The following is a 27,300-nucleotide window of genomic DNA, read 5'->3' as shown; positions in this document are numbered from 1 at the left end:
AAATTGGAAAACATAAATCATAAAGAAAGCTGGGATTTATTATTCAAAAGCACTTTTGAAAGTTGTTTTTTTTTGGGGGGGGGGGGATCTCTTTCTATTAAACATGAACCTCCTTCTTCTTCTGCTTCTGCTCTGGAAGTGGAATCTCATCCGTTGCTTCTCACTGGTAAACAGTGTATGTTCAATGTGTATTTTATACTTTCCACCACCTTGATGCCAGCTATAAAATCTCATTAAAATCACTTTAATTTGAAGGCCGCCATTGGAGAAATCAAGGTAAGAATAAGAGGGGTGCTTTAATCTCCGATCATGTATTTTCAGGGGGGGAAAAAAGTGGCAAAAATTGCCGCCTTATGATCATCTCTTGTCGTCCTCACACTCATTCCTACACAAACATGTTTGATTGATTCACAAAGGAACCTCCTAATTCAATTTAGTCTTTCTGAATGCACGCCTGCCATTTCTCCGGTGCTTCATAGCGAGGAAGGCTTCCTTCATGCAAATAGATAATTATTCTCTCACTAACATCCGATTTCTCCATCCTCAGCCAATCCAAATGAAAAATAGCCATCATTATTCCGCTAATGTTCAAAATGAAAAGTGAGAATAAAAAGAATTGCTGGGTTCTGACGACTGAAGCAGTGTGTGTGTGTGTGTGTGTGTGTGTGTGGGTGAGTGTGTGTGTGTGTGTGTGTGTCCCAGCAGGCAGGTGAATACATTATTATGATGCTTTTGTTTTGTTTAGTTTTTTTTGAAAGCGTGAGAGCTCTGATTGCCTCCAGCAGCCATCTGAGTGGAAATGAAGCTGATTTGTTTTCAGGAGCATAAATGCACGCGCAGACTCGATGCCGAGGGAGCTCACTCTCCGTGCTTAACGAGAGTCGGGGATATGAATCGCTGTCAGAGCGGATGTTAAATGTCATTTGTCTTGAGCGTATGCGGCTGTCCTCCTCAGCTGTGATAAACTGAAGGTGTAACGCATCCGTCTCACGGAGCCGGTTTGGAAGGCGGAGCCACTGCGAATGCGGTTGGATGATTATCGATGAGCTTCATTGAGATTTAGTTCTTTTAAAGAATGCCGGGAGTCGTTCGACAATTTTCCAAACGGTCACGTTTACGCTGCAATGGCAGAGACAGTGAACACGATGTCGTTAGCATAGCATCTCTGCAGGGGGGGCTTCCAGACTGTCAAAGAAAAGCTCGTTTGAAAAAGTGATGGTTGCAGTGGTTCCGAGCACCGTTGTTGTGTAAACGGGATCCAAAACACGACAAAAGTTTTGCTGTTGCACTAGAAGGTAACTAAAAGAGAACTTTTTGAAGACGACTCCCGAAGTGGGCCTTTTATTTATTCATTTGTCAATTTTCTCATGGAATCGTGCTTATAAAATAAAAGAAATACAAACAATAAAATTAAATAAATTTGAAAGGATAGATTATAATAATAAGAGGTGATTAGACATCAGCTATTACCTGCGGCACTAGAATCCATTGTGCAATGAATCTATTCATTTTCATCTGCAAACCATGCCGTGATGGAATAGACTTTGTTTTCAGCCTCTTCCTCCACTGAGATGTTCGAGGCTCCGGTTTCAACCAGGATGCTGTTATTGTTTTATTTGCTAATAGTAGCAGAATTCTATCTAAGTATTTCAAATCCTTATTGGTGTCTGGAGCGATACCTAATATGCAGAGTGAGAGATTCATGATGGTTATAACAGGATTACTATTGCGACAACAGATCAGTCGGGTAAAACCACCCTGTCTCACGAGGGTCCAATGCCAGCTCACGTTCCCTATTAGCGAGTAAACGATCCAAAGCGACGTCGCTGTGAACGCCTGGCCGCCACACGCCAGTTTCAATCCTTCAATCGTCAATATGTCATCAAGTCGCCAGTCAGCACTTTGTTGTTGGTCCATTTGAGGATTCTTTTCTTGCTTGTGCCCATAATTTCCATCTAGTTTTCGGGACGTATATGCCTCACGTCTTCTTTTTGGTGTGGAATGAACATTTTAGAATGTTTTGCCACATGTAGAGAATCCCCGCCTCAGTGTGTTTAAGCACACCAATGTAAATCCATATCTGCACTGGCTTTTTGTTCCAAAAACTTTCACTTCCATGTGATGAGACTCTGCCGTGTGTTGTTGTGTAAATGTGTGCCGAGGCGAGACGTCGAACGCGACACACATCCAGTTCAGGGCGTATGTGATTTCGCCCGCGTTCGGGGAGTTCAGAGGTTATCTGGCTGCCGGAGCGCGTGCTGAGCGAGCGTCTCGTCGCTTTTCCACCGCCGCCTCCGGGAGATGAATAATCTCGGCGTCGCGAGGCTCCGAATATAAGCCGCTCGTTTGTGAACTAATTGCGCCGTCCCCGCCGAAAAAAAAAGGGAGCCTGGGAGAGCCCGGCGTCGATTTTTATGAGCAATTAGGATACAGATGTCACACAAGCATGAGGGGGGGGGGGGCACTTGCATCAGGTAATTAAAGCCGACAGCTTTGACACTAAAGGAAATGGAGACCGTGTCTGGGATTGTGGAGTCGGATTGAGTTGTAGTGCTCATGAATAACTCACCAGTTTATGGGGGTCTGGCTTTTTCCAGTGGATGGGTTTTATTCTGGATTGGCTGTGCAGACCATTGACTTTGAGAGGACACATGAAATACGACAAACGAAGGGAGTTTTCCACCATTTCTGAGGCCTGAGTGGAAATTTTGGACAATTCTGTCATGATCTCATACTTGTGGATGCTAGTAAGTGCTAAAGCTGTTGTAATGGTTTGGCCTTAAACGCCAAGGAGTGAAATCTCATAAGTGGCCTTATTATCTGGGTTTGTTTTCACAGACCTTGGGATCCAAGTTATAGACACTTCATTAAGCCAATCACACTCCTGCGCCTTAAAACATTTATACACGTAGACACGGCAAAGATGAGCTTTTTAAGTTCAACCTGAGCGTGGACATGGAGAAGAAAGGTCATTTTGGTGACTTTGAACCTTCATGGTTGTTGGTTTGATTATTTGACAAACTGCTGAGCTTCTGGGGAGTGGTGAGACAGAGAATGTCCAATGAGCAGCAGTTTTCTGGGACTTTGTTGATATCGTTCTTCGTGACTCATAAAGGATCCTAATATCTGAAATGTCTTGGATCAGATGAATTCTAACTCGTTCCTGATTGCAGAAATGTGGCGTTTAGGAACAGTTCCCGATGTTACGTGAACAAAACTGGATGTTATAAGTGTGGAGAATGATGATCAATCTTTAGAGGTAAATTTGGAAGCAAATCTACAGACTGGAGTCTTATTTTTATCAGAAGTGATTATTTCACTATCATAAAATTCATTTCTTTCTCAGAAATCGGTGCGAAATAATCTTTTTCCACTCCACCGGCTGGTTAAGAAAAAGACATCAAAGACTTTTTTCAGAGATGGAGAGGAGAGCTCAGAATTATTACGTCTGCTGTGTTTTACTCAGTAAAGACCCCTCTTTCAGAGCTCCTGAATAATTAAGGATATCTAAGAGAAGCTCTCTAATAAAAGGTAGGCTTCTTGTCTGTGTGTGTGTGTGTGTGTAGAGCCAGTACTCTCTCCACTTCCCTCCTTTTGCACAGCTTCCAGGCTTAGCGGGTCGTCCAAACAGACGGGGTCGGCACTTTATTGAGCTCCACAATCTCACCACCACTGTCCATTTGCAAGGGAGGCCAGGCACTCCACACAAATACCTTCGTAGTGTGCATTTGAAGAAAATTGCTCTGTTTATGGAGTATGAGACATTGTTCCCCTCGCTGCATTTGACAGACTATGATTACCGTCTTCAGCGCCGGCCTTATTACGAAGGCCTCGCAAAGGTAATCCGCGGGTAATGAGAAATGGACACAGGGCAGCTAAATAAAATTGCCTTTTCAATAACTCATTTGCACACATTTACTTTTTTTTTTTTTTATAAACCAAGTCTGTGCTGGGATTTGCTTGCTCATGGATTCAGTTTTTGATTTTTTTTTTTTCTTGGTAGTTAAAAAAAAAATTTTTTTTTTAGTTCTTTTTAAGGTTTCCTTTGCTTCAAACAGCCTCTCGCTATGAGACTTGTGACTTTGTATATGCGGACTTTCATGTTTTTGCCTTTGAAGAAAAGAGCTGTTTATTCTTCTTTGCGTGGCTCCAAAATGCTGCTTTGAGTACCAGTGGTGAGACTGAAACCAGGATCGTATTCACAGCCTTAAAATTCACCTTGCACACCAGGAATCAAAAGGACACTACTTGACTGATGGCACAAAGCGATCGCGGTGTGACACAGTCGGTGTGCAGACGACCCTTCATAGTGTGAAATCCAATTTTCAGAGCGGAATTTTGGTTCCCGCTGTGAACCACACCAGGGTCAAACGGTGTCGTTGTTGTTGTGGAAATTTCTAAGAAACTGTTTTAAAATATTGAACCTGAATCGAAGCTGAAAGGAAGAAATGGGCTCCAGAAAAGCCATCCCTCCATCCATCCATCCTCTAGATCTACAGAAATATATACAATGTTTCAATTCTGTTCTACTTGCTCTTCCACTATTAACTCATTCAGACATTTGGCCATGTGTGATGCTTTTATTATAAGTGGAATGAGCCTCCATCCTGCTTGTCGTGTCGACAAAATCTCCGTCATCTGAAGCTCTCAGCCTCCGTAGATGGCAGTCTCGAGCCACACTGAGCTGCAGTCCCCCCCCCACCCCCACCCCCTTCCCCTTCACTTCTGAAGCAGGACAACAGACACACACACACACGCACACACACACACACACTTACTCATGCATACTCCATGCTTACACAGCTTTCTCTTTACACAGGCAGCAGACACCTGGATGCAAAAATAGCAGTCACCTAAAAAAAAAAAACGGAAAGGAAAAGAGCAGGGATAGAGGCGGAAGACTTGCTATTCCTCTGTGACTCTGCTAGGTGGAATATTCCGGGACTTCATCTCAATCTGGCCGTATCATAAATGTTTAATCCTGTGTGCTCACAACTTGTATTCAGCTCTGATTGGTCTCTATAAAAGGGAATAATAAAGACAGGATTAATCAGGTGCTATAAAAAGAGAGAGGAGGTCCAATAATGACTCAGTTCGTCCTTGATGGCGACGCTGAAGCCACAGACTGACTCTGGAGGCTTCTTCTCAGGGGGGGGAAAAAAAGGAAAAGACAAATCTCCCCTGCATAAGATCGATAGTGAGTTCCAAGCACAAAGAAATAAATAAATAATCCACAACCTATTAATAATGAAACAATGGCCAAATGAGGTTAGGGCAGAAGTGTCAAGGCTATCTGGTGAAATCTAAAATGTGAATGTGCTATGAAGTAGCACATTTAGAGGAAAAGTAAAAAAAAAAAACCTTGATTATATTCTGACCTTCCCTCAGTTAAGCAGCGTGAAGCGGTGCAGTAATTCGCTTCTATCAGGGAGCAAAAAGCCTTTTTAAGCTGTGCAGAACAAAGTGAAGTAAACTTTTGACGTGTGCTCGAGGTAGACGCTCACACCGAGAGGGGCAAGATGAAAGTTGAGGGTCGCACGAGTTAAACATTAAACCGAATGCATCAATATGGAATCGAGTTGATTTGGAAATTAAAAGGAAAAGAGAGAAAGCCTCGTTCATTTCAATTTCAGTTTCAGCCGGCAAATGGAAGCACTGGATGACTTGACAAGTGTTTGATTTCTTTGAAACTTTGACCGTTTGCTTGGTGGTTTGGCGGCCAGATTTAAAGATTCGGCCCTCTGTTTCACACTCCTGCTTCTGATTTAATGTCTGATGAATTCTGTTCGTTTGCCAATGACTTCCATGCAAAGTTATTTCCTTTTTCCAGATATTAAATTGTACATCTCATTAAAATTTAAGAGAGACGATTAAAGCTGAGAAATCACCAACTGAGCCAAGGTCACGGATAAAAACAACAAAAACGAACCAGTTTACTCATTTTACACTGATTAGTGTGTTTAATTTGCACTATAAAAGTCGATGCAAATTCTTTTTTTTTTAATTGAGTCAACTTTATCAAGTCGCGTGTGTATTTTCTGCCCGTGTTCACACATCACTGCCTTTCTGTTGCCGTCGGAGCTCAATTAAACGTATCTAAGCAATAAAAGGAGCTAAAAATGGCAGCGAGCGTCGGTTTGAGCCGTTGACACAGCCGCCACCCGGCGGGGGGGCTCGTGTTCCCGCCTCGCTCTTATTACAAGCATGTGTCAATGACATTCACACTAATTTAATGTGATTGGTCGCTCCTAATGAGTTGAAATTAGATGACATTTTGCTTTACAATTAATCACGAGCCAAGTGGCCGTTTCCAGAGCTACTGGCGAGTCCGCGTGTGGACGGCCAACGTTGATGATGCAGAGTCCACTGAGAAATAAAAAATTTTTTTTAATGGCTTGGACAACGATACAGTTTGGTCAAAATTTCAAATATATTTCAATAGAAATGAGTTATTGATTCCAGAATTTTGAAATTACTCTGTTCTGTAGTGGTATATGGACACGGTCAATCCCCAAATAAATAAATAAACTGGGTTGATAGTAAATGGTAAATCACTTTCTTTTTTTTCTTTTTAAGTTTATTCATGTTTTGACTCATTGGTCTCTAAATTCTTCAATCCAATTTTATTCAGGGTTATTTTGGCATTGTAGTGATTTTTTTTATTATTTCTTGTTATTATTACAATATCACTATTATATGTTGATTTATATTTTTTTTTATATTTAACAAGAACTGAAATATTTCAGGCTTTTTAAGCAGAATAAAGGGTACAGTGTTTGATCAATGTGGTCATATAAAACATTTGACTTTAACATGAAGAAAATGTTGAATATAAATAAATATTAAAGAGAATTGCAAATAATCTTGATGAACTAAATCAATCGACTAACACCACTAGTTGTTTGTTATTCTAATTTCAAAGGACATAAATAAAGGAAAAAGGATCTAAACAGCAAAGTCAACAAACGGCTGAGCCCGGGGTGAATTAGTAGAAAGAGAAAGAGCACTGTTTATCGGACGAACAAACCTCCCACCACAGAGACATTCACATCATCTATAAAAGCCTTTGTATTATGAATCGGATTGCATTTCTCCATATTGTCACAGGTTCACCTGATCTAAGTTGTTAACGCAGTGCAGGGAATTATTATTAATGTTTTATTTTATTGACCGTCAGTGACTTTAAAGCCTATTGAGATTTAGCAATAATCTGCTTTAAATTATGAACTCAAAACTATCTTCACCGCAGTCTTAATCATGACTGAATGGACACTCGGGAAATAGACCAAGCGTTCTGTAACACATGTCATTGAAAAGGGAATTTCTTTCTTCCATCCCTGCCCTCCATCCCACATGGTGTCCAGCAGACGAGACCTCTTGTCCAAACATCCACTCTCTCCCCTGGAAAAAGTTCCCTGAACCAATTAACCTGCTTCTGGACTCTGTGTATCCATAACGCCCACTGCTCTATTATTTATGCCGCGTCACCTCTGGCACCATTAAGTGTTTCACCGTGTGTTTGGGCGGTGTTGCTGCGGATGAGCTGGAGTGTGAAGGGTTAAACAGGGCTGGGTTTGATCCTGTCTGGCCCGGAGCTGGCCCGCCTCTCCTCTCCTCTCCTCTCCTGCCCACTGAAGCTGAAAATAGGAGTGAGTCTGGAGGCTCTCACAGCCTTAGGACTCCCGGCACAAGCGCACACGTCTCACACCTCCGGATGCTCTTCATCCCCGGATAGAAACATCACAGGGGTGGAAAAGCACTTATTCTGGGATCTTTCTCTGTTCTCCAACTCACAAGTGTTTTCAGTGATGTGACCCATCCATCCATCCAGCCATCCTTCCATCCAGCCATCCAATTTAGAATTCACCAATCTAAATTCTGGACTAAGGCTGAGAAACTGAAGCACCCTAAGAAAACCTTGACGCTCAGGGAGAACATGTGACATCGGTGTGCCGGGCTCTCGGCTCCGATCACCCCTGCTTGAATCTGCATCAACCTGAAGCCTTAAGTCGCTCCAATTGGTGGGATCATCGTCACCACCGTGACATTCCTTTTCACCATCGTCTTCGTCATCACCATACTCAACATCATCGCGATCGCCATCCTCATCGTCATTCTCATCATCACCGTTACAATCATCCTCCTCATCACTGCCGTCACAATCATCATCATCCTCACCTTCCACTTATTCACTTGCAGGAAAGATTTAAAATTTACATTTTAAATATTCAATTAACAAGATTAAACTCTAAACTCTTCACCACACACACACACACACACACACACACACTCCAGTAGTGAGGCATGATACAGCTGATCGAAACCCACTGTCATTTTCATTCTTAGTATACCTGTGAATCTCAAATAACTGCACTGGAGAATATCTGCATGTCAGGAGACATTTCTGCTCCTGCTTGTGGGGGGGGGGAGTGTGTGGCACTGATGCAGCAATGTTGTCACAGCTCAGTCGACTGATCGCAATCCAGCACAAACCCTCTGTCTGTGTCTGTGTTGCTGTGACACTTCGGCGTATGTAAACCCTCCCGATGTGAGTCAATACGCTCCCCTCCCCCCCCGCTTGAATTGTATTAACTCCATTCTCCCGCCAGCCTGCGAGACTCAACCTCATTAACGCTTGTGCTCGACGGTTGTTCCGCTCAACGTTGTCTCTTGCAGCACCGTGAGTTAATGACAGTCACCTGCAGGCTGCTAGTGATCTGATCACGCGCCACACGTCACATTTAAAGCCAGCAGGGACGGTCCGCCGGACAAGAAGCTGTTTATGAGAGTGATCGGGGATGTTACAGCAGGAATTGATCTCAGTTCCTGTTTAAACACATAGTTTTTGCATTCACACTTTATAAAAAAAAAAAGACCAGAGCAGACCAGTGCAGAGGACAGCGTGGAGCTGTAATGGTTAGAGCATGGACAAATTACAATAAAACGTTTTAATCTGCGCTGAGGTTACGTGTCCCCGGGCCACGGTGGTTCTTAACCCGCAGAGACAGGCTCATCAGGGTAAATTGTCTGCAGGCATCAGTGTGGACTGATTGTGCGTCGCACCGCGTTAGCCGTGTGATGGACTGCTGATGTGAAGGAGCTTGGAGTGGACATGGAGACGGGGACTCTTGTTCTTTTAAAACTGCAGCTCACCCAGAACTTGTTCTGAAACACAAACGCTTCAATCAGGCCCACTTTTCTTCCAATTGTTCCACGTCGCTTTCCAGACTTTTCTCACCCTCACGCTCGTTATTATCCCTGAAAACTGGGGGAATAATTTCCTCCCCCTGAGATTTCATTTTTGTTTTACTATTACCTTACTTTACCATGTAATAAAATCAGTTTTAAAATGCGAAACGAATCAAAACTGCACCAAAGTTGGTTTAAAGCAGAAAATCCACAATTTAATGTCTTAGGTACAAAAATTAAAAAAAAGACCTTGTTATTACTCATTAGGCTCATGAATTTTCATCACATTGCACACACTCAATCATTTTTGCAATAGCGTTGAATGTTTTTCCATATTTTAATCCCTACTTCGTCAAAGCAGAGTGGCAAAACGCAACCGTGTGATTATGAGAAACTCAAATTGTCGTAACTTTCATAAATTCTCAAAACTCTTCCCAAGCTTCATCAAACACAATGTATAGCCGTACAAACTCACATATATATGTTACACATAATACATTCATGTTGTTAACATTGTCAGGTTGGAAATGAATGAGGAAGTTACTAAAACCAGGGAAAGGATCAAATATGGCAGCAGTTGCCTTGTGTGTTTTTGGAGTTGTGAGTGTTTGTGCTGAATTGAAGTCTCTATGCATTCAAATGTAAAAAAGGATGAAAAATGAGAAGGCGCCTTTTTGAAAACTCTCTCAATCCATCTCCGTGGAAACGGGGAAAATGCAACTTTGTAAAAATGCTCCCTCACCCTCTCTATGGAAATGGGATAAAACGCAACTTTTTGAAAACACTCCAACTCTCATCTCCGTGGGAAATGTGTAAAACACAACTTTAAAAAAATAAAAAATAAAAACCTTTCACACTTCGCCTCCATGGAAACAGTGTAAAACGCAACTTTATGAAAACGCTCCCACTCAGTTTCCATAGAAACATGGGAAAATTGACTCCGTTTCCATGGAAACGAGGGAAAATACAACTTTTGGAAAGCACTGCTGCTTTGCTGGCACACAATGGCCGAAGTAAATAGTTCTGCGCAAGTCGATTAGCAAAGTGTTGTCTTTCTATATCAACACCTGTGGCCATTGTTAATGTTTATAGTATCTCTTGGTGCACGTGTGTGGAGCCTGATTACAACAACAGCACCACCTGTTGGCTTGGCTTGCTAACTACGTCATTTTCAGTGTTTTAGCTGTTTCTGTGTAAACGGACGTGGTTTTCAAAATGCTAAACTTTTCTGAAATGTTAATGCAAAACAAGGTTTTCACTGAAATAGAAAACTGGTGCGTGGCTTAAAAAAAAAGCTAAACAACCAAAGGTCATTGGAAACTGAGCTTTTATTCGAGCACATGGTTCAATGTAATATGACAGAGGCCTGGACGTATGTTGTCGACATTCTCCTCACGCCCACCTTTCCATGGAGTTCTCTCTTTATCACTTCATTTTGTTTCCTTCCCTCGTTTCAGGGGAGTGTGCGGCGTGCGGTCGGCTCTCGTCAAGCTCCGCGTGCCCGCTTTGTTTTGTTTGTGGCAAATCACATCAGCGGGCGAGCCTCCTGCCAATAGTCGTACCTCGCACCGGCGCTACAAGACGGCTGGCATCAATTAGGCGAAACACAACGAGGGCATGGCGGCGCATCAATATTTATTTCATCTGCATATAAATGAGATTGGGTTTTTGGGAGCCATTTGCTGATGAACTTCTCCCTCCTCGCCGCTCTTGATATGACAGGTGGGGTGGGGGGGGGGGGGGGGGGGTGAGGAGAGAGGAGCTGGGGTGTAATAAGATTCAGTTAGAGTGTCAGGTTTTCTTTCCTCTTCCTGTGAAGAGTTGCCTTGTTCAGACGCGTCGGAGGTCAACTCGTTGGCACAGACACCGGGCCGGGGGGGGTTGGGGGGGGGGGGCGATCCCGGGGGGGGTTTGACATTGATGCTAATGAACTGCAGTGCAAGACGTCACATATGTGGACGGCTCCGGGCCTGAGCGTGTTCCCACCGCCGCTGTCGGGTTTCTCGATGCGACTGTGTGCAAGAGGAGGGACAAAACTTTAGCTGCTCTTATATAGCAAAGGCAGAATGAATATTCGCTGAACCTTTATTTTATTTTTGTGATAAATGCTGGTTTTCACAGATATATACTTTTGATTATACTATCAACTACAACCGTGTGCTTGGGACTGCATTATGAAAAAACGGTGATAAAGATTTTTTTTTTTTATTGAGTCAAAATGTCAGGAAGGAAGCTTAAATGTCAGGAACAAAGTGAACATTTTGACAATGAAGTACAAATGTGGTGAATAAAGTTTTGGGGGGAAAATCTGATTTAAGATATAAAGTAGCAGCTTCAAGTAGACTGTGACTAAATTTCACTGGATAATGTTTAAGAAGGCAGATGCCGGTAACAAATTACCAATACTTGTTGCGTTGTACATGGAAACAAGTAATGGCTTCTCAAGGCACCAGCACAGTGATGCTGATGTCCAATTACTCATTGATGCATGTAAGGAAGTTGAACATGTGCATGTATTCTGACACCAGTGTCATTGGGATTGACTTCCCAAGAACAGTGATGCAGGTGTCAAATTACGAGAACTCAAAGCGGCATGTTCGACACGTGTAACCTGATTATCTCAGGCACAATAGACGGTGAGCGTGGTGTCAAATTACAATGGTTATTAAAAAAAAATACATTTAGACCACACAAGCAAGCAAAATTACGAGGCTTGCGTCAAATTACAAGTATATGACGCCACAGCTCAGCAGGCTTGGAACTTTTCCAAAGAACAGCAACAGCCAGAAAGACTGTGAGGCTGGCGTGAAATTACAGTTTATGTTATGATGCTCAACGTTTGTAGTTTGACACCAAACCTTGAAGAGCTCGTAAAAACATGAGTGTGGTGTCAAATTACACACATTTTTGCCCCATATTCATATTGATGTCAAACTACAACTACTTCACGCAACATTTTGGTCGCAATCGCTGATCTTGGAGTATCCAGAAATACGTTGAGGCTGATGTCAAATTACACAGAATGCTGCATTGTCATTAGTTCAGCACTATTGAACGGCAGCCTTCTTTTAATTTGGCTATTCCGAAAAAGTTCAAACATAATTTTTCAGACAGTAAATCACTTCAGGAGCTGTGAACAAGGGGAATTTCAGGAGAATAAGGATTATTTCAAAATGAGTCCTGTTAACGACTCATCTGCCAGACAGCATCAGGGAGAAAAACCAAAAGATCTTGGCAGAAAACTCATTTTTCTTGAGATATCAGAGGACATATCGCTTACAGACAAACGGCGAAATGTGATTTGATCGACTTCTGCCGAGTCAGCTTTACAAAACAGCAGCAGTTCTTTGTATGCTAAACATTTATTGTCTTTTCTCTCAACAACTTCACTACTTTACGCCTCATATCAAAGAATTTAAATAGTCTTCACCGCCTCTCCCTCGTTGGCAATTCAACCCCTCCGATCTGCGCCACGTCCAATAAAATTGTAAACATGGATAATATTCAATGTACAGACTGCAGATGAGCTTTGAAAGCAGCCTGGCAGAGTTTTCTTTTGCTCGGCTGCTGTTGAAGTCATGAAAGCCGTTATGTCGAGAGCTGTTTTCCCCCCCCCAAAATGCCCTCTCTCGCTAAAACAAAAACAGACACTTAAGGCAGCCCTCGACAGTAAATGGGCAGTATAGATCAGTGGTGGAAAAACACAGTGTTTCGCATTTCATCAGCTCCTCTTCCGCAGCCCTTGAAGTGGAGGTCAATTTCCCGTGGCAGCCCTTCATGCCGCATCTCAAATTGGCTTCAAGTTTACAGGATGAAGGATTTCTCGGGCTTTTTGCTGCCCTCCAGTACACAAATAGCAGTTTTTAGTCTTTCATGGTTTCCTGCAGACAAACACTTGTTGCTGACCACCGCCGAGATTGTAATTAATCTCTCATGCAGGGGGAAAAAAAAAAAAAAATCCATCAACGATGTGCGCCGCTTCAGGGCTTCACAGGTAAATGTTACTTACCTGACCGGCAAAGGGCAGCTGAAACCGTTGTCAAATGACAAGTAAAATAAATGCCGGGGGAGGGGGGGGCACTCAAATGTCACCATTTTTAGGAGACAGAACAATAGCCTGAAGATTTTCTGACAGAAAAGATGGGATCATTTCCAGGACAAAACTTGAAGAACTTTGTTAGTCTGATGTCTTTGTTGGACTGGAGAGAGTAGCTGGACCGTGTCTTTATGTTTGTGGGCTTTTTAGCAGTGTTTTGTATGAGCGAGATCTAGTGCTTTGAATCCAGTGCAGACCGCCCCGGGCAGTGTGTTGTAGGAGGGGGGGGGGTTCCAGGAACAGGGGTGACATGGAGGAATTTGAAATGGTTGACTGGTTGCACTCAGTGCTGTTGTGGTTGAGCCGAAGAGGGAGTGACCTGGATGACAACGTGCTGCAGCTTCATCGCATCCCGAAGGCGGCGGCACGTCTCGCTCATGCGGTCTCCATATTGAAGGGTCTTGAATTTTACTCAGCTGCTCTTACTTTTAAACATTCGGGCTTGAAGATCGCCTCCTCCTGGTCCGTCGAGTCTCGGCCTTGAGGCTCCGTTTACACTTTTCAAGGTTTCAACTGAAAACACATTGTTTTTGCAAAGTAATTTGACATCAACTTCATCATCGGCTGCGGGCATGACTTTGAAGCTGGGGCCAGATTGCAAGCATTCAATGTCACTGGGGATGCACCGATATATCTGAATCGAATATTAGTCCGATATCATCAAAATCGATGGATCGGGTATTTAAAAAATGCAACCTATACCTCGGTATCGGATCGGTACCGAAAGGGAACAAGCTGTTTGCCATTCATATTCACAAATTTGACAAAGTTGAACCAAAACGCAGTGGAATCTTTAACAAGAGAAGCATCTCCTTTTCTCAACACCATTGACGGAACAATATGCATTGCAGCTTTTAATTTAGAATCTTGAGCCGAGCACTCTGGAACAACGCTCCCTATTCGTGTAAATTATTTGCATGTTCAAGTGCGCCGATGACCTTTTGTCTCGCCCCCTCGTCCCAGATTCCGGGCGCTTAACAAATGCACTGTCGGCATTCAGGCTTCAGAAAGCATTTCCCTTTCCCAAACTTGCTCTGCACACTGAAAGAACTGCATACTGAGAAAGAGGTCTCCGTACCACCGCGACGAGCTTCAGACGGATTCACGGTGAAGTCCCTCTTGAGATCTGACCTGACAAGAGTCCCTAGTTGGCGTTTGATTACCTCACACGATCCTCACTTCACTGCAGCGTCTCGCCGCCGAGCGTTCTCTCTCCGGAGCGAGCGGGCTCGCGTCGGCTGTTTGTGTACATTCGCGTGTGCAGCTTGTATTTGCAAGGTTTACCATTAAGTCTCAGGCGCATTACACTTTTTTTTTTTTTTTTCATCCGTCCGCGAGATGCATTGGTTTATCCATGAAAGGCGTAGAGCTGGGGGACTGTGAAGCAGTCTACCCGCTTTGCTCGGGACGCTGCGATCTGAAGTCGGGCTGCCAAATGCAATTGGGCGAAAAGGCCTTGGAAGTGTGCCGTCATTGGCTGCGCGTGGCAGCTATTTTGACGGCACAGGTTGTAACGACGGAGCAACTTTTCTAGGTCGGATGAATCGTCTCAGTTGTGCGCGTGGCTTTGACGGATCACCTTCACTGTTTGTGGACTCTTATCGTTTCCGCGCAGCCCTCCAGTAGCGCGAGATCTTTCAAATTAAACCCCAAGCAGATATTTCATTGACATTTCCCCTCTGAGCCTTGCGTTGTCACAGTTCATCAAAACGTAATTGAAAGGAATATTCAGCAGATACCCCACTTTAGCCCATTACACATACTGCAGAAACATTTACATGGGAAATAAAATAATCTCGCCTCTGTTTGCTCCTTGTCGAGCTGCGCCGAACCGCCTGCCACGGCCGCGGTGTGATTCCACACATTCTACCTCTGCCAGCGCAAATAAACATAGGGGGGGGAATGTGGGATATGCAAAGCGTGATTCAGCCGCAACATTTTTTAATCTCTCCCCCATCAGCTCCTATTACCAGCGCTGCCGCCGAGCCCAGCAGACCAACGCGCTCCCGGGCTCTGATTGGGTTGCCTCAATTAAACCGGCCCCGAGCGCCCGCGTGATGAGAATCGAGCTTCATCGGTGACGGCGTTGGCGGGAACGCGGTGGTTACGGCTGCAGCTCAGCAACGAAGCTACTAAGTCCCTAATATCAATAAACCATGACTCAGCACCTCACATCACGGGTTCAATGAGAGGATAATAGACAAACCACGAGCTGAAGCCTCAAGGAAATCTGTTTGTACGGAGCTATAAATGTCCTCACATATTTTCCTAAATTCAGGGAAAGGACAACATTTGTTCCATAAACGTCAACAATTTGCAAACTTTAACAAAATATCTTCATCTTGCATATAAGTACACGTTTAGTTTCCGGCCATGTTTATACGACAACGTTTTCAAGTGGAAATGGAAACGTTTGAATGTGTTCTGGGTGTCTGTGTGCATCACAATGAGGCTCTGTGGCACTGAAAATGCAACTTTTTAAAAACGGGTCCCAAGGCGGAACTTTTCAAAAACACTGGATTTTACTTATTTTGTGCGTTTCCACCCCGTTAGCAGCCGCTAAAGCGCTTTACACTGTTAATCACAGTAAATCATGTCACCGGGAAGAACAATCCAACTCTGTTGTCTTTTATTACAAAAACAACCAACATTGTCACCTTGTGGACGGGCATACTAATTACATAGTTTCCAGTGTTTCTGCTGTTTCCATGTAAACGGACACCGTTTTCAAAACACAAAAATTATCCGTTTTCACTTGAAATGCCATGTAAAGTTTGCTTTAAACTGCAGCGTCACCTCAGGTCCTGATGAGGTGTTATGTATTCAATGCATTACAAATGGCAGTTAAAAATGAAATGAATCTTAACCCTAACTAAAATATTTAACCCACCATGTTCCTGTCAAGCTCCAGGATTTCTTTTTTTCCGCCCCTGACTTTTAGTCAGTATCACATAAAGCCCTGCAACGGTGAATTGGTCTCAGGTGACTCTATCACGGGAAATCACTGGATTGTGGCTTCGGCCTTTAAATGAAAGACCAAATTAGAAACTAAATATTGATCTTCCTTTGTCTGTTTTGCTTTAGGACCTTCAGTTTGGGAGAAATTCCACTCAACCATGTTATTTTCTCCTTTTGTAGAGTTTACACTGTTTACGCTGTTTTACCCTTTCTTCCCGTTTTGTCGGCGCTAATCATCATCTATCAAGGAGTTCAGAGAAAGAGTGCAGTGTTTGTATTATGGTTACAGTAATTGCTTTGGACGCTCTGTAAACTCAGCTTTTTTGTTTTGTTTTTTTGTTTCAAACAATGCCCACGTCCTGGTGTTTTGACCCTGATGCACTCAATGGGGGCACGCAAAAATTAATTAGAACTCTGTTTACTTGATGGAAGTAATATTGTCAGTCTCTCAGCGTGGACCCATTTCCTGTTACTTAAACCTTCGCCGTGTTGCAGGTGAACGGCACATTTCTAAGGGAAGCAGTTTGACGGGAGATGTTGACAGATAGATCCTTGTCACGCTGAAGCGGGGAGAGATTTTCCCCCTGAGCGAGCCGCATGCGGCGACGCGGCGACATTTACATGTTTGGCTCGGATTCGCTACTCCACCGGCCGGGCAAGGTTATTTCACACTCTCCTGGATGCTGTTTGGGAGCAGCTTTAGTGTCCCTGCTCTGATTGCGCTGTCTTCCTACCGCTGATTTCCTCACCGCTAACTGGCAGCTGGAGTCGCCTTTCAAAAGAGGGGATGGTGCAAAGAATGAGCAAATATGTGTCTGGTTTTGGCTCATTTATACTCTTGACATGATGTTTAGGTTGGCATCGTCTGTGTGTTTTGTCTATATACAACCATTGTTAATGTTCAGAGCGTATTGTTACTCTACATGCTCACTGCACCGTTTTCAGCATTTCCGTTGTTTCTGTGTGAAAGGACTTCGTTTTCAAAACATTTCCTGTGTGAATGTGAAACTTTTCTGAAAGAAAACCTCAAAAAAACAAAATTTTTCACTTTAAACATTGTCGAGCAAACGGGGCATTAAATGTTAACCTTCAGAATATTGCGCTGTACTTCAGCTTTAGACTACATTATATAGACTGTTATTAAATGATTCATGTGGCTCCTGATACCAGCTGTTTTTTTTCTCCTTTTTTTTGACTAGTTTTACAGAGAAAATACTCTGGAACAGTTCTTTCCATGTACTGCACTTCTACTATCATCTGTAATGAGCAAAATCACTTAAACCATGATTAAGCAAAACCCATCAAATGATGATTTTAGTTCCTTTTGAACGACTTGTTTTCACATTGTGACACATGAAGCAGTAAAGTATAGCAGGAGTGTCTTGCCACAAACAAAACACGGATGTTTCGAACAAGCGGAGTTGCAGCGCTTCAGAGGTCGGCCACTTTCTTCTGAGACTTGGAAAGTTCATTGTTTGCATCTATAATTTACTTTAATTGTATATTATTCCACCATTTCAATGTGTGTAATTAGTTTTGCAATCATTAATTTTGGCCCTCTCCCAGCCATCCCTTCTTCCTTTAGTTTCCCCCTTTGGCCACGAGCAGCATCAGACATGCATCGGATGCAACGGGGCTTTTGTACGTTTCCGCCTCATTGGTACTTTTATGCAAATGTGCACCGTCTTAATCAGACCTTCACGTGTCTTCTTGAAACTGCTGACACGCCACATGAATAAGTAACAACGTTTGAGGATAATTATGTTTCTTCTACAAATATAGAAACCAGGGGGGGAAACGGAGAAAGGGAAGTCATGAATACAGAGCGGGGAAAAAAGACAAGTGAAAGTCACACACAGCCGGGTTCAAGCAGTGGGCCGGTTGTGAAGTTTAATTCTGTCTAATGCATTATTGGCTGGCTGCACAGCGGTGGTTTGGAGACCACTGGAGGTGCTCAGGCAGTTAGAAGCTTAGGAAAGTGGCCTGATGTGGCTCCGACTGATAAGGAGCAGACGCAGGGATTAAAAAAACAACAACAGGAGTGGAGAGAATTCAAAGTTCTCCGGCCAACCTGTCGCATTTTGAAGTAAACAAAGGTCGACGGCTGCTTGCTGCTGTTTTGCCTCCATTTCATCGTGTTTATTTTCCAGAGGCGGCGCATTCACATCGCATTAATGTTCCAATCAGAGTAATTGCGAGGTCGGGCAGGTCACAGAGGAGCCGTGTGTTTGAAGCGTGTCTTTGAGTCTCTCAGGTTCTACAGTCAGTGGACATTGTTACATCTAGAATTACCGACCTGCGGTTTTATCTCACCACCAACCATCAAAGTGAGAAATGACTATGATATGATGATTATTATCAACTGATGCATGTTTGAAGAAGATATCTTAGGAAAACATTGAAAGTGTCAATGTTTATTAATGCCCCGTTTGCATGATGTTTCAAGTCAAGACGCACGGTTTGCCCGGGAGACTGGAAAGACGCACCAAATTGCAACTGAAATGGTCAGATATGACATCACAATGCTGGAATAAGTGACTGGAAACGGTCAGGGACTTTGACAAACTGAGTCAGACTGGCATAAAAATGATCAGATTAACTGAAGATCGCTGGGAGCGGTGTCTTTTTGTGGATGTCCTATACTCCTGTAGCGATAGGGTTAAGGTTAGTTGTTCATTGGCAGTGGCACTTGACATTTGGCTGCAATTACCTAATAATTCACCTCATCATTAAGTCATTGTTCAGTTCGACTGAAAAGCTGGTGACCCAGAGATGGAATTAAGTACTCAAGCATCATTTAAACCTTTGATTACTGAAATATGATGAGGTCGTTCGTCCAGAAATGAGACGTGCAGCAAGTTCGAAAATAAAAATCTTGATTTTCAGGCTTTTCAAATACAATGGAAAGGCAACTCAAAGAGATGCCATTGGTGTTTAAGTGTGTAAAATATGTGAATGTGATCGAGTCTGCGGAATTGGTGAAATTACACTTACAAATGAAGTCGGTTTGGCATTGATTATCTACTATTTTGCATAGATCTTATGGTCAGACATAATGTGTGTGTGAAAAAAAGCCTGTAATTTTTTTAGGAACTGAACTACATGCTAAAAAGTAACTGCAGAAGTCATGTTGAATCACGTATGTGTTCTGTTTTGTTTCTTTTTGCTTTGGGTTTGATTTGCCGCTAATATCGCCATCTGCAGTATCTCCAGCTCGCCCGCATATCCATTACCGAATATCCGATCTATCGTGGTCTCAGCCGCTGTTGCAATAATGATCACTTCAGGGACTCGACTGCAGCAGCCAGGCTAATCAGACAAAATGAGACAATGTTGTCTCAAAGAAACAAAAGACAACAAATGATTACAAAAAAATGTCAAAGAGTTCCAGTTTTACGCTTCATTTCTGGTGATTGGCCATTAGTGGACAAAAGTTTAGACACAAGCTCTGAAAAAACGACACAAGCTTTTTTTTTTCAAGTTTTAGGGCAAACTTTGTAATAAGTCCAAGTATTCATGAGAGAAACTATTGACATGTGAGCATAAATAATCTTTCCCATCTTGTTGGTGCAGCAGATTCATGGTGTCAGTCTGATGCGGAGGCCATTGACTGTTACATAATTTAACATGCGTGTATGGCCAGTCTGTCAACGTGATGTGATTTGTTAGGTTCTCTTGACCACTGAAGTTTGCATAAGCTTTATTTGAGCTGATCCAAAATAAAACATGGAGCATATCTGAGCCATTCGAAAGGAAAAACAGCCACAATAATTTTCACTATTGACCGACTTGAAGGGTAAACAGTGCGCGAGGAAGGGATGTACGCTGTTGAGTAATTTTACAAATAGAGATGTGTAGCTCTGCACGTCAAAATCCATATGGATCTAAGACACTGGCTCACTTCTCCAGCATACCTGATCGACATCCAAATATCACTAATGGCTGGGGCCTTAAAACAGAACGTGTCCTTCCTGCTCCGTGTGAATTCCAGTTGTGGCTTCGCTCATTAATGCCGCACGGGCTGATCGTTGGCGTTCACTCACTTTCTGTGCCCGTATGCAAATCACCGCCAGTTTCTCACCCAGCAGCGTTCATGCGTGCGGATAATTTGCTCAGTTGAGGTAGAGCACCTTGTGTAATCACATGCTTTTATGCAAAATCAGGTTCAAGCGAAGTTCAGCCAGCTTTTTAGTTCACCAGGAAAGAAAAAAAAAACCCCAGTTCAGTGGACATAAATGGAGTCAAATGTGTTTGAATGTGAGGGAACCGGTTTTGAAAGTGAATTCAATTCTCCTGCGGTTTCCATCAGAAACGTACAGGAAGTCAGCTGGTGGGCTGAGAGGCTTATCCGTGGCGCTGTTTGAATGGGGGGGGTCAGAGTGGAGTGTGAAACCTTTGAGACCAGCAAGGGTCCGGTCAGGTCAGGAAATATCAGCACTTGTCATAGTAGGGTGTGTCTATAGAGGGTCCGGGCGATGCTTTTTCCAACCATTCACAGACAATAAAGTGAAGGATGAAATGATTCAGTATTTGAATTAAGCACACTTTAGTTTTTCAAACTCATTGATAAAATATGTAGAAAATGTTTTTGACAACTGAAAATTATGAAATGAACTTCACAAAAACATACGTCCAACACAGAAGGTTCTATCTACACGTTTCAAGTGAAAAATTTGTGTTTTTGTGTTTTCGTTTCCGAAAACGACGTCTGTTTACATGGAAACGACAAACACTGAACAAGAAGAGATTCACATCCAATAGAATCAAAATATGATATGTAAATATCATATAAATATTATATATTGTGACAGCTATTAGGAAGTCTTATAGAATTAAAAATGTAGTTTAAAAAAGTACAGTTTGTTTCTGTGGATGTAACTTTCTGGTATTTTGAGCTTTAATTTAAACATCCTCTTTGCAATATGGAGGAGTTTGCATCGACAGCTCGGATGTCCATTCCGCTGAAATCACACATTTTATAGAACTCAAGCTATAAATACTAAGCGACACGTTTACATTATGAGGGTTGAGTAATCAACCAGCATGGAAAGAAAAAAAAAAACTGACAGCTCAGCTTTGTTCTCACCATTTTGTGCGACAGACACGAAGAAATGTGTCCCCCTGTTGTGTTGCTCCTGAGTCGGCTTCACTCACCGAGGACCAATCAGGCGAGAGCAGGGTGTGTCTGCTGGAGCTGGCAACACTTTAAGCCATCCTGATCTTTTAATGAGTCTGATGATCCACACAGCTGTCTGCTGCTGCAGCTTCAACACACACACACTAAGACAGAGACATACTGTGTGTGTGTGTGTGTCTGTGTGTTTCTTGTGTGTGTGTAGGTGAACTAAAGTGTCATTTATATTCTAGAAAATACAGTGCGTTAAACTCTTTGTGCAATTGTGTTTCATTGTTTGTGCAGTGTATATATGCTACTGGGATCAGTTCATGATTTTCTTTTCACGTCAGCCACCAGGAAACACGATTTTTCATTTCTGTAGTTTGTGTGTGGGTTAAAAACGTTTGCTCAACCTCTGAAAGTGTGAAACGCCAACATCTGAATGAAAACAGCTTTTAACCAGGTGTCTTGTGGCAGTTTGACATTTTCTTTGAAGGTGTGTAAAGATTGCTTTTGTCTTTGCTTTGCTAAATTTCAGCTCATTTCGACGGCTAAGTGGAGTTGCTGGATCAGCGTTTCTGTTCAGATTGTTAGATCGACTTGTCGCCAAGTCTCCATCACTTCAGACCCCGTTCACACTACTCAAAGTGTAGAAACTTGAGTGAAACCTCCGTACGTCTCCTCTGAGAGCACGCCCTGCTGGTGGCTCGGCGTGAGGCAGTCGGCTGCGATCGCACCTCGATCCCCCCGGAGGAACCAGCTGCTCCCTTGTTTTTCTTGACTCAACAGGCTGTTTTCGCTCTCCTCCGCCTCTCCGGGGGATTTGCATGGCACCTGCTGAGTTTAAATGTGGGGTGATTCTCGTCTTCTGGAGAGCAACAACAATTTCCATGCGCCCATCTGTTTAGGAAACAGTCTTGATTGCCGCTCTTGGCTGCAAACGTGCCAGAAAGGCTTTCTTTTTTTAATTTTCTATCACATTAAGAGGATCATCAGTGCCTTGTATGTATGCTGCTATTTGTTACTGTCCCTCAAGGTGCGGGTGAAATTGACTATTGCTCCGTTTTCCCCCTCGATCTCCCTCTGCCGTCCACTTTTCTCCATCAGATGCATCATATCATTTCCATATTCTCCTGAGACTTGGTGGTTTTATAGTTGACAGTTGCTGTAATAACGATCAAACTTGGTCGTCCGTCTAAGTGTCCGTCTTCTCCCACTGTCAACGTTTATAGCGCATTGTTCTTTGTGTGTGTGGTTTTATTACAAGAACAAACAGTGCAAACTTGTGGAATGGCATGCCAGCGACATGGCTTTCTGCTGTTTTCGTGTAAACTGACGTCATTTTGAAAACCCTGCAATGTTGACGCGAACTTTTTCTGAAATGAAAATGCAACAACAGATCCAAGTATTTGTTTAAACTGTTACTGTTACACTGTTTTCTCGTGACCTTTCCAAATAAAACACGAGATTTTATATCCATCAGAATGTCCACCGTTCCGCCGGCACACCTGTTGGACGTCTTACTGCTTATTATCTTCGGAGTAATGAAGAAACAAAGCAGATTCTTCCAGGAGAATTGACTCAAAGTTTGTTGTGTTTCATACACATTGGACCAATCTTCATCTGTGATTTCTACGTGGAGCTCATTTTCCTGTTTTGCTTTAATATACACAGTTGCGTGTTTGTCATATGATTAAATTCATTTATAAGCAAAGACTAAGATGTACCTGAATACACAACAAAAGCAATGTTACTGTGTATTTGAACTCGTAGTCGATGTTCTCGTAGCATTCATGTGGAAGTAAAGCGCTCGTTATGGAAGTAGACAGAATGTGGACGTGATCATTATACTGAAAATCTATGAGTCTCATATTATGAATCTCTATTCAAAACTAGTGCTGTTTATGTTTGTTCAAGTTTTAAGCAGTAATTGTACATCATGCCATGGTATTAATAGTATATTTAGTCATTTTTGCTATTGTAGGACTGAAAAGGAAATTTCAGAAATATCAATTTTCATGTTTATTCTAATTGTTTTAACACACACCCAATTATGGCTTCCAATAAATAGAGTATCTAAATGTATTCAAAATGCACGCTTTTGATCATTTATACTCTTCGCTGTACAGTCCTTGAGTAATTTCAATACCCGACGAGGTTCAAATGGCCTGTAAAACCAATATTTGTTCATCTTGAAACAAGCGCTATATAAGCAAAATCCATTTACCATTTCTGTGAAGTGTGTGTGTGTTCAATGGTAAATGGATTTCACTTATATGGCGCTTTTCCACTGCTTGAGCAGCACTCAAAGCTGTTAATCACACACACGCATACACGCACCAGTGGAGGCGGCTGCCATGCAAGGCGCCCGGTCCATCCATTGGGAGCAGTTTGGGCCTGAGAGTCTTGCTCAAGGACACGTCGACACGTGGGGAGATGGGGAATCGAACCTGCAACAGTCCACTCCATGGACGATGACTCTACCAGTTTATCCAGAGCTGTGAGAGTTAACGCTGTTCCCTAAATGTAGCGTCAGTTAAAAGGTTCAGTAGAAATTCCACAAATGCAGCGATGTAGAAGAAAAAAAACATCTGGAAACATCTGATCATAATGCCTCTTTACACAGTAAACAAACACCAACTAAATGAGGAGGGAGTGAAACAACACCGTCTTGTCTGCATGAAAAACAGTGTCTCGAGTCGTCATGTGGAAGGAGCGACGAGCGGGGGGGGGGGGGGGGGCACGGGGGACGACGGGGTGCGTGCAGTGCCCCTCGCTGCAGACGGGGGGCGTCGTAGGACCTGGGAATCTGGGGAGGGGGGGCGGCCGTGATCGGTCCCCGGCGCAGGAGCCGAGCTTCAGCGGTCGCTCACTCTCGGCACTGCTCACACACACTTCTTTCCTTCCCCCCCTCCTCGTTTCTCCCCCACTGTTTCTCTCTCTCTCTCTCCCTCTCTCTCACACACACACTCTCTGCCCCAGTCTTTTCCTCAGCCACTCATTGTAGCGCGCTCTCCTGCCTCGTCTCTCCTCCGTGGAGCGCAGGGGAGAGGTGATTGTGCTCGCCGGCTGCCTGGCAGTGGCTTCCCTGGGCAAACAGCGGCTGAGTTGAAGACCCCCAGGGACCAGGACAGTACAGAGAGAGGTCGGGGGTTTTTGGGGTGGGTGGGGGATTCCTGCAGGAGAGAGCCGGAGTAAAGATTTTTTTCCTCCAGTGGAGATATATTTGCATCACAAAAAAAAAAAAACCTGTGGAAAGAGGACTGACACTGTGCAGGCTGCACAACCGCTGTCCGCACAAGAGGTGCCTTTTTAGTGTGTTAATTTGTGTATGTGTGTCTATGTGTGTGTGCGTGTGTGTGAGAGAGAGAGGGAGGGAGAGATTTTGGATTGCGCTCACCTTTTCAGTATGCAGATTCATTGGCTTGCATTCTTTTCTCATGTAAATGTGAACACTGGCTGCTCTCCACTGCTTCACGTCCGTCTGACGGAGGCACATGGATGCAGCCGGTTTTCTTTTTATTGCACGATCATAATGCGACCCTCTGTGCATTAGTTCAGGGATGATGCATGCGCGCGTGTGCACGCACTGTTACAAAAATAAAAAAAACAACACACGAGTGTAGAGCCAGAGTGTGCTCAATAATTGATCCAGAATGCTGGGTGGAGGGGGGGGGGGGGGCAACTTCCAAACTAGGTTATTGTTGTATTAATGGGCCACTCGTTATGTTACACCAGCCCTGCGTCGTCTCGGCCGTCTGAGAGGCTGGCGTGCTCGCTCTCCATCGTGTCATGCCTGGATGTCATTGCTTCAAGGATCGCACGGTGGAGAAAAAAAACCAGGGAGGGAGGGGGGGGGGGGAGGGGGGGTAAATGCTGCATGGCACCATGCCAAGTTGGATGTTGAAGGTTAGATGAATGTCTCTCCAGGAGGAGGAACTGGGAATGACAAGTCTGTTGCTTAAAGCAACACTGTGAGGGATCCCTCAAGTCGCACCTCTTCTCCTCCGGCAGACCTTCGCCCCCCCCCCCCCCCCCCCCCCCCCCCCTCCATTTCCACCGTCATTACGCGAGCGTGTACCGGAGTAGATGGGTGAAGTATTTGCATTAGGCGGAATGACTGGGGGGGCATGCGCTGGATTATCGTATCACCTCCCCCCCCCCCTTCCCGCTCCCCCTGTGGGATTTGCCCTCGCTCCCTTCCATCTCTCTCCTCCCCCGTCGTCCCTCCATCGCTCTATCCTGCTGATCCCATGAGATTTGACTGGTTTCGAGTCCACGCAGAGATGTGAGGGGAGAAGAGGGGGGGGGGGGGGGTGATTCAGGTGAGGGAGGAGGAGAGAGGAAGTGGGGGGGGGATCATGGGTGACACCGTGGGTGACTTATGTCTGGACATTTCTCCGCGCATGTTTTGCCAACGCTCCAATTACCACCTCCACCAATCCCCGGCTCCACAGACTCTGAATTGGAAGTTGGCATTAATTAGCGTCGGCTGTTTGTTTGGAGGATTTTAGCGAATTCAAATTGTTTACTGGAGTGTTTTCTGGGTCATTTGTCACTGCAGTGTTTGATCGCGCCTCTGCTCGCGGTGGAAGTTTTTTTTTTTTTGGCAAAAAGGCATTTTCGCCCCCACCCGGTTGTTCCCGCTTCAGACCGAGGCCTGATTGGACTCGTTCTGTTCTCACCTCTTCAAAAAAGTGGAGAAGGTGATTTGATTTGAAGTCTTGATTGCTGACTCCCGACCTTTGTGTTTCCTCCAGGGGGCGTGATCGACAAGGACCTGCGCCACTACCTCAACCTGCGCTTCCAGAAAGGCTCGGTGGACCACGAGCTGCAGCAGATCATACGGGACAACCTCTACCTCCGCACCGTTCCCTGTGAGTCGCATTGTCCTCGTCTGCCCTCCCTTTTGTCTGTCTCCGCTACCTCGGCTCACCTCCGCTTTCCAGACGCATTTCTTTTTCTCCCATTTTTTTTCTTCTTCTTCAGTTGAGGCAAGTGTGCAGTGCAATGGCAGGAGGGACCTTGAAAGATGATGAAAATAACAAGGATGTGAACATGATGGGGGGAGTCTATCACATGCATGCTTTGGAACCTGCTATTGACTTTTTTTTTTTTTTTTTTTGGAAAATGAGAACCAGTTCTCAACGAACTTGTCTGGTCAAATAAAGGTAAAATCAAGAAAATAAAAGACCGCAGAGTATTATGGTGAAAAAATGTTCCAGTCTAAATCTATAGCAGCACAACTTAGAAATGGTGTCTGCCCTAATTATAAGCTTCATCAAAGGTTTTAGCTGTAATTTAGGAAAAGAGATTTCCTTGAAAGATGTGGCACAGAGAGAAGAGCCTCGAAAGAAGCAGCTCAAACCTAAAGCTGTCGAATTCACATAATGGTCCGTATCCAGCACAAACTATTATGTGTATGAAGTAGGAGGGTTTCTAGCCTGATCCGGAAACGACTCTGTGGACACTGGAATGCCAAAGTTGTGCCCACAATTCACCTTTACAAAGTTTGTAAATTGGGAAACCAATTAATATCCATCCGCTCATTCCTCTCATTACTGAACCATTTTGAGTGACAAGCAGTGTGATTTAGATGTAAAATCAACCGAAGAGCCCAAATGTATAAAATACAAGTCAACCCACAGAATTCTTACACATAAAGCTTGGCATGGACGGCAAGAACATTGGTGCAACCTGTTGAATCTTCTCATTTGTCTTGTTTGATGTGGTGCAAAATCCAAGGAAAGTAAACTTGATCCCATTGCCTGGTTCACCTCTAAAGATCCAGGCTGCTGTGTACGCCGATAAGTCCTTGAAGGTATCAAACCACATGGATTGTGACTGGTCGATTCAGTCATGCTCGTTGCTTCTCTAAGCTGTTTTCTCCTCTTTTTCTTCTCTTTCCTGTCGAGATTAGCAGCTTTGCTGTGAAATTTCC

At 43.8% G+C, this 27,300-nt stretch overlaps 1 protein-coding gene across 1 annotated transcript in view; it reads left to right on the top strand.

Annotated features, from left to right (window-relative positions):
- The window catches only part of magi2a (membrane associated guanylate kinase, WW and PDZ domain containing 2a), a 229,291-nt gene that overhangs the window by 36,757 nt on the left and 165,234 nt on the right, over nucleotides 1-27,300 (top strand). The window contains 1 exon segment of the mRNA XM_080518115.1: nucleotides 26,120-26,236. Coding sequence (XP_080374241.1) covers nucleotides 26,120-26,236 — 117 coding nt within the window.

This window comes from Blennius ocellaris (assembly GCF_963422515.1).
Source record: "Blennius ocellaris genome assembly, chromosome: 22".
Classification (NCBI taxonomy): Eukaryota; Metazoa; Chordata; class Actinopteri; order Blenniiformes; family Blenniidae; genus Blennius; species Blennius ocellaris.
This window is presented reverse-complemented; position numbering and strand designations above follow the sequence as displayed.